The following is a 7,988-nucleotide window of genomic DNA, read 5'->3' as shown; positions in this document are numbered from 1 at the left end:
GACAACATAAAACGCTCCCCCCCTCGACATTCTCGGACTCCAATCGACGTCTCCGAAGTGTCAAACCCCCTCTCCTGTCCGAGCCCTAATCCGCCATGAAAAGGAGCCACGTCCCTCCCTTGCTCGACCGCAAGTGGCTCGCCCCGCTGCTCATCACCTCCGCCCTCTCCCTCCTCCTCTTCCTCTCCCTCTCCCTCCTCAACCCCAGGTTCCCGCCGCCGCCCGCCCCCGGCTTCTCCGGCCGGCGGCCGCCCCATTCCCTCCTCCTCCTCCCCGGCGGCGGCGGCGGCGGCGGGGGCGGGGGCTCGTCCTCGGGGCTCCCGCGGCTGCCGAGGCTCGCGTACCTGATAACCGGCACGAAGGACGACGGCGCCCGCGTGAAGCGCCTCCTCCAGGCGGTGTACCACCCGAGGAACTATTACCTGATCCACCTGGATCTCGAGGCGCCCGAGAGCGAGAGGCTCGAGCTCGCGAGGTACGTGAAGTCGGAGGGCGTGGCGAGGGAGTTCGGGAATGTGATGGTCATCGGGGATGCGGACTTGGTCACGTCGAAGGGCCCGACGACGATCGCTTCCACGCTCCACGCGATCGCGGTTCTGTTGAAGCGGGCCGAGGATTGGGACTGGTTCATCAATCTGAGCGCCTCGGATTATCCTCTCGTGCCACAAGATGGTTGGTTTGTTATCTTTCCCTTGTGCGAGCCGATGATTTTTACTGAGATTTCTTGTTCATTCTGACTCCTTTGACGCAATCCCATTCTGATGCAGAATTCTTTTGTTGGTTGAACTTTAAATCCAAGTGAAATTTGAGCTCGCTAAACTTCTGTCGTAGTGATTTTTAAGTCTATCATTTCTTCAATGTGAAGATGAAAGGGTGGAGTTTTGGGAGTCTGTAATGTGGAGGAATGAAGAGAAGTAGAGAAGAAAAACAAGTTTAATCCTAGTCTTGTTTGGATCTTAAAAAAATGTCAAATTTCACTATCGATTCCACCATGGAATGAAGTTTGAAGTGACTAGCTAGTGGCAAGGTATGGACTTTATGGTACCATTAGGTTTATTTTTAGTAACCAATCTAAATGTTTTTAGGGTATGAGTTGTCCACTTGCCATTATTATGAGGAGTCATAATGTCCAAGATTATGCGTAGAGCCAAGATTTTATTTCCTTGGCCGACTATGGAATTAGATTGTCCAAGCAACCGTTCTATGAAGGGGTGAAAATTGAAATCTGTGTACATTAGTGGCCTTACAAGGGTCATTGATGGAGGTAATGGATTGGCGTGGAAAGACAGGGGATGGGTTTTTTGTTCTTTCTTTTTTTTTTTTTTTGGGGGGTGGGGGGGGGGGGGGGGGGGGGTGTAGTGGGGGAGAGAGAATGGGGGAGTTGGAGCTATTTAGTACCTAAAATACATACACTCTTGAATTGCCTGCTTTAACATGTGAATTGTCTAAACAGAGTGTACATTGAAAAAGCAAAATCAAAGCGCAAAAGAAGTAGCTGGCACTGGGCCTCTGCAAGTTGTTCAGCATTTCTTTTATTTTCGTGCAAAAGAATGCCCGTTTGGTAATGCTTGATTTATTGAGTTGGCTGAATGGAAGTGTGCCTTTTGAATGTGGATGCAAGTTGGATTATTCATCGTTAAGTTATTATGGTAGATGTTGAAATAATTTCTGAACATTCTCTATTTTTTAATTTGTCATCACTTCTGTTTGTGGATCTCTATTTTTTATGGGCATGGACTGGAGAAGGGGTGATAGAGACGAATCTTTATATCTCTAAATAATCAGACATATAATGGTGAATTTTATCATTCTCACATGTGGAACCATTCTGTCTTCTATTGCATGAAGTGTGCTAGTTATCATGGCGTGGAATTTGGCCACCAAATTCTCTGCCCTATGATGCCGTCAAGCGCACACACCTTGGCCAGGCCACACCCTATTCAACGGAAGCACACACTATCACAAACACAATCCCACAAGTCAGGCCACATGTAGCACGATCCAACCCAAGCATACACAATCCTGGCTTTCCCCTTATCATGTTCACTGCACCCTTGCCTGCAAACCAGGCCAGGATGTGCTGGTCACTCCCCAAGGTTGTTCACGATCCAAACACATAGAAACACTCATTAAACAAGTCAGAATTGAGCACAAGGCTAGGAATAGCCCAGACGCTCACACACACCGAGTGATTGAAATGCACAAGAGATGCTGGAACCTTCCAACAATCTTATGCATTCAAACTCACACAATACAACATTGTCTGAGCCTCTCAGACTCATTACAAACTCACGGAAATTACACTTTCTGGTCTGGATACACCCAGACAGACTCACAATATACAAGGGACAAGCGGTTACAACATGCTACTCAGATTATTACAAGTGTCCTGTGGTTACCAACTTTACTTTAGACCAATCCCATTGGATTTTCTAAGCCTTATCTGCAACTAACTGCCCTGTAACCCATCCAGCAGACCTTTGCAACATTCAGCAACTGCATTTGGTGCTCATTGACACACACATGCTCATTGGTCATCTCCTAGATTGCCTTCTTATATAGCCTCATCACATGACCCACCAACTCGCACATGCACCGGACGCCTGGTTCACATGATCAGTCCACCTATTGGCACAACTCATGCATGAACACTAGCCGGATAATAATCATCCAATCCATAAAGTGTGTTGCTCATGTCAATCCTCCAAGTAGGTCCATCAATGCTCAACACTCGATCATGCACAAGCCCCCTAGCCGACACAAGTCTGAAGCATTCTAATGCCCATTGCCTGTCTAATGCACTAGCACTGTGCTCTTGCATTTCGATCCTGAACCAGTCTCCTTTGCATTTGGATCATCTAAGAACAGCAACCCGTGCTTTGCTGAAGCTCTGTGATTCCCTTGTGCATGGACCGATCCCTTTTGAAATGCCAACGATTTATTCCCAATCATCCGTTGGCCTGCTCAAGCACGGCCACTGTGTGCTTGTGATTGACACTTGGCATGAACTCAAGGCTGCAGCCCGTGCCAAGCTCAATGCACCTATTCAGGGATCTAACACTAGTCATGATGGCTAATTTGAATCTTGACTTCTAATAAGTTACCGACGATGAGATATAATTTAGTCCTTTCTCTGTATGATTTATGTGGAATTAAATCATACCCATCTATGAGATTAATAAGTTACATAGAGATGGCAACAGATATCATAAAACTCTTAGTTCACTTTCCAGCAGATTCATAGTAACTAGAAGAGCTTGCTTTCTAGATCGAGCATTTTTAAATCCATAATCAAATAGGTGAACCTTTTGTAAGGACTCAATCTCTCCCCGTGCAAAATAGTATACTCCCATTACATTCTACAGTAGTCTTCATTTTAATTATTAACTCTCTGCTAGGGTGATGTACTCTGTGGTAATCATGATTTATCTTTCATCTAATGTTGCTTCTGTACAAAATAGTGTTGGAGTGAGTATGAAATTTGGACGGAAGCTTGACTATTTTCTTTTCATATGTTTTTAATTCCAGATCTTTTGCACATCTTCTCATTCTTGCCGAGGGATCTAAATTTCCTTGAGCATGGTGGTGATCTCGGCTATAAAGAGTGAGTATAAAAGTCATGCCAGTGGTATTGTTCCTTTTTGTGTTGTATGTTTTTGTATTTTGACATCTTCAGTCACTTTTCCTGATGAAAATTCTTGTACATGCTTGCAGGGTTGAACGAGCAAGACCTATCATTATAGATCCGGGCTTGTATCATTTGAAGAAATCTAATGTATTCTATGCAAAAGAGAGAAGATCTTTACCAGCTTCTTTCAAATTATTTATGGGTAAAGCACCAGTTTTAATTTTAGAGTCTCACTGCACCAAATTGATGAGAAAGTTTTCTGAAATATATGTAGTACAACCGCTCACAATTATTCAGTATTTGAACAAGAAGTTTTCGCTTTAATTGAATTTTCAAAGTTCTTTGGAGAAGAGTGAAGTGCAACTTTGTCTTTTACTGGTTGGTAACTGTTGTCCGGGAAATCAATCATAAAAAAAAATTGTTGTCAGGAACCTTTTACTTTTTCTGTTACTCAAGCATTAAAAGTTGCAAAATTGTGTGAATAGGTTGTTATCTGGGGCATATTTGACACACTTAAAGTCTATCGGTGGTTGATGCCTGTCTATATTAAATTCTTATTTGATTGCGACTGTTGGGCTGAGTAGGGGAAATCCTATGTGTGCTATGGGCGCGTATGTCTGTTTGCGTGCGTGCTGAGTTTGTACTTCACAATGATATTGATTATGCTGCATGTTGAGTTCTCTGCAATCCTTGCAATATTTACGCTAATAGAGGAGCAGCACCCTATTATTGTGGAAATGGTGCAAACCATTAAATGCTGTAATTCTGCAATAGAAATGTGAGGTTGTTTTCTTACTTGAGTTTGTGATAAATGTTTGGCCAACATCCCCATTTATATTTTAATAACTCTTTTTCCATCACCAGGATCTGCATGGGTTGTCCTCACGAAGTCATTCCTGGAATTCTGTGTCTGGGGATGGGACAATCTCCCTCGCACGCTTCTCATGTACTACACGAATTTCCTGTCGTCTCCTGAGGGTTATTTTCACACAGTTGTCTGCAACCATAAGGACTACCAGAATACGACCGTCAATCACGACTTGCATTACAGTAGGTGGGATAATCCTCCTAAGCAGCATCCCATCACGTTGACGATGGAACATTTTGATGACATGGTCCGGAGTGGGGCTCCATTTGCTCGTAAGTTTGAGAAAGACAACCCTGTTCTTGATAGGATTGATAAGGAGCTTCTGATGAGGTCAGATGGCCGATTTACACCTGGTGCTTGGTGTATGGGAAGCGGCAGGGCAGGTAAGGATCCTTGTTTGGTTTCTGGGAGTCCTGTTGTTGTTAAACCAACTTTGAGTTCAAGAAGGCTCGAAAAGCTAATTGCAAACCTCCTTGATCCTGAAACTTTCAGAAGTAAACAGTGCAAATAAATAACTACGTGATATTTCATTCTTTTGCTGATTAATCCTACCGTGCTTTTATATTGGGTTTGCCACTAAATTGCTCAATCTCATAAATTTTGCACATTTTATTGCTTGAACCTGCTATTCTGCCACGAATAGTAGAAAACGTTGTTTTTAGTCTCTAAGACTCGGCAAGACGCTGTCGTGTTCACAAAGCTTTCGTCGTGCTGCTAGTATGATGACTATGTGATCGAGATGCAAATGGTTTGACTATAACTCCACTTTTGGTATCCTATTTTAGTTTGGCTGACAATGAAATATCAATGATACTCATCAGGCTGCATCTCAATTGGGAAAATCATTTCGTTTCATGGAATGTATACATTCGGCCTCCATGTATGGGGGCCATTGGATTAATTAAGTGGACTTTGTGTGGGTCTATCTCATTCTTGCGAATAACCTGTATACATGGCATGACTTGATTGAGAGGATGGGACTTAATATACATCTGAGGATGGTAAGCACTAAAGGGTGGTGCTATTTCATTCCCAGTACAACTAAATCCACCTTATTTTCACTAAAGAGACAAAATATCTTTTGATAATTTCCAATTTTGCATAGCTTCGTTCAATTTATAAATTGTCCTATTATGGGTTTCCTTCAGAGTAAATTTAAAACTGTTCAGAATATAGAATTAGCCACTTCACCATTGCTCTTATCTCAACTTATCCATTATTTGTTATTGCTATCTCAAAGGCTCAGTTTTCTGGTGAATTTTTTATTTATTGTTTGATTAGTCTCAGAGAAAAAAAAATCTAAGTCCGTTTATTTACTATATCAAAAAATTTATTATTATTATCTACCATTGACGAGCCATTTTTAGCTCAAGAATCCAAGGAATTAAAGGAGCTTCTAAATATATACTAGAAACAACGATATGTTTAGCTTCCTTACCAAAAAAAAAAACGATATGTTTAGCAGTGACTCTTTTGGCAGCGACATAGATAGCATGTTTGCAAAGCCAATAGTAAAAACAAAGCAGTAACTTCGACATCATCCATGTCATCTGCAAGGACATCTTTATGAGTGGGATTTTGCAGGAAGTTTGGCATGATGAGAGAAAGGAATCTAGAGTATGTCAAAACGCAGTTCGTAACTGCGAATTGTCTAGCGTCATTAGGATCTAGAGAAAATAAAGGGCCATCGATCTCAAGACCACCCACCTCGACCTCAGTGATTAGAGTTGGTATCCATGAGGGTTATGGTCACGAGGCTATCGGGAAAGTAAAGGCAATTGTAACTGGGGAGACCAGAAAGTCAAAGCAGCTCCCATCAGGGATCCATTAAGCTTTGGAAGACTAACAAGGGAGCTCTGTAGAAACTTTGGTTTCTAACCAAGAATCAAGCTCGGAATGAGACTAGGTACTAATGACAAGACCCAAAATTGGACAGGGTTCCTTTTATTTCTAAAGAGTTAAGGAAGTTTTCCAGGATCATTGAAGAGTGCTTCGACAAGATCATCGACTTTGGTTTCTGTCTCAACGGTGAATCGATGATACTGGGGTCAATGATGAAGAACCCGCAACAAAATTCTTCTTCTGAGACTTGGGAGCCATTGAAAACGAGTTGGAAGAAGTAAGAAGATCACTGGGTAGTGAAGACTCGATTGCAGAGAGAAAGTTGTGAAGTTGATGAACATCGGTAAGCAATTGGGAGAGCTGAGATCGCGAAGTTGAAATTTTGAAACGGAAGGAATTTCCGAAAGTAATCGAGAAGACGAAGAGGCGTCAAATTGAGTACATTCCGATATTGGCAAGGCGAGAGTAACGAAAATAGTTGAATGGGCCTGGCTTTTGAAAGACCAAAATATTTGGACAGCTAAAACTCAAATTAAAAACACTTAACCAAAGTTAAGGCATAGGTCGAGGAAAAAGAGTACAATGCAAGAGTCAAGTTGTATCAAACTCAACTCGATTTGGAATTCATCCGGCCGGGCTTCAACTTGATATGCGTGATCATTGATCTTGATCTGAGATACATTGGGGTTACTTTGATCAGAGTGAAAGCAAGAGCAGCTCTATCTACTTGAGCTAAGAGCAGGAACAGTTAGAAAATTTGATTAGCTTGTGTGAGAGGAGGAAATTATTGCAAGACCCATGAGTACTCTAGGGTTATTGAAATCATGGAAGTGGAGATGATCATAGAAATGTGGAGGAGTTAGAGAGGGGATATGTACATGAATTCCATTAAATATTGAAGGCGATTCTAGGATATAAAAGGAAGGAACACAGAGGATAAACACACACTCCAGCTATTTCAAAACTCTGCCAAATTTTCCTCTAAAGCATTTTCCTTTCGAAGCAATGTCTTTCAATTGCGGTTCTACTTTAAGGACTAAATTTGTTCTTCATAACATGCATGATGAACACCAGTGGTGTATTCGTTTCAATGTTCCCATTTGAGCGTAAATGTGTATGTTCATTCGATTTCAGTGAAGTTTATTTCCATTTTCGAGCACTTGCCCTTTGATTTCCCTTGGAATATGGTGTCTGAACCTTATTTTCCTTTGTTTCCAGCCTTGTCATATCTCGCACTTTGCTCTAGTTCGGTTTAGTTAAGTTTCCTCGTTTCAGCCAAGTTCCCAGCTTTTGTCGCACCTTCATTTTCTAGTACTCTTTGACACTCTGTCATTTACTTTGAAGAAGCAGTTCCCACGTTACTTTCGCCCTTAGGAGCTGGCATGGCATGCCTTTCTCGTGCGCATTCACGCCCTATCTTCTTGAAAGAACTTGGTTTGTGGAAGTTTTGATCCCTCTCCAATCAAAGTAGAACCAGAGAACAAGTTTGAGTTCGTTTTCCTAATCACCTGTTTGTCAGATTTGCCGTGGATTGACTTAGATCCGACAGATTGACTAGCAAATTTTTGCATCGCTGGCACTTCCATCAAAGATCTTTCTCGAGATCCTGGACAGCCGAGGAACTTAGCAGAGCAAATTAGGGCTAATTCA

General features: G+C 42.2%; 1 protein-coding gene across 1 annotated transcript; it reads left to right on the top strand.

Moving 5' to 3' along the window:
- On the top strand, positions 1–5,058 carry LOC115672314 (beta-glucuronosyltransferase GlcAT14C). The gene is made up of 4 exons (XM_030594098.2): positions 1–672; positions 3,529–3,604; positions 3,715–3,830; positions 4,493–5,058. Exons 1-4 carry the CDS (start codon positions 96–98, stop codon positions 5,005–5,007), a joined length of 1,284 nt encoding a protein of 427 aa, XP_030449958.1. The 5' UTR covers positions 1–95; the 3' UTR covers positions 5,008–5,058.
- The last annotated feature ends 2,930 nt before the right edge of the window (positions 5,059–7,988 follow it).

Source organism: Syzygium oleosum, unplaced genomic scaffold (assembly GCF_021117445.2).
Source record: "Syzygium oleosum isolate NSW1041296 unplaced genomic scaffold, Sole_v2.1 Sole_v2.12, whole genome shotgun sequence".
In the NCBI taxonomy this organism is placed as follows: Eukaryota; Viridiplantae; Streptophyta; class Magnoliopsida; order Myrtales; family Myrtaceae; genus Syzygium; species Syzygium oleosum.
This window is presented reverse-complemented; position numbering and strand designations above follow the sequence as displayed.

Coding starts and splice junctions, on each gene's coding strand:
- LOC115672314 (XM_030594098.2), top strand. CDS start 96: ATGAAAAGGAGCCACGTCCCTCCCTTGCTCGACCGCAAGTGGCTCGCC. Junction 673..3,528: donor TCCTCTCGTGCCACAAGATG/GTTGGTTTGTTA, acceptor TTTTAATTCCAG/ATCTTTTGCACATCTTCTCA. Junction 3,605..3,714: donor GGTGATCTCGGCTATAAAGA/GTGAGTATAAAA, acceptor ACATGCTTGCAG/GGTTGAACGAGCAAGACCTA.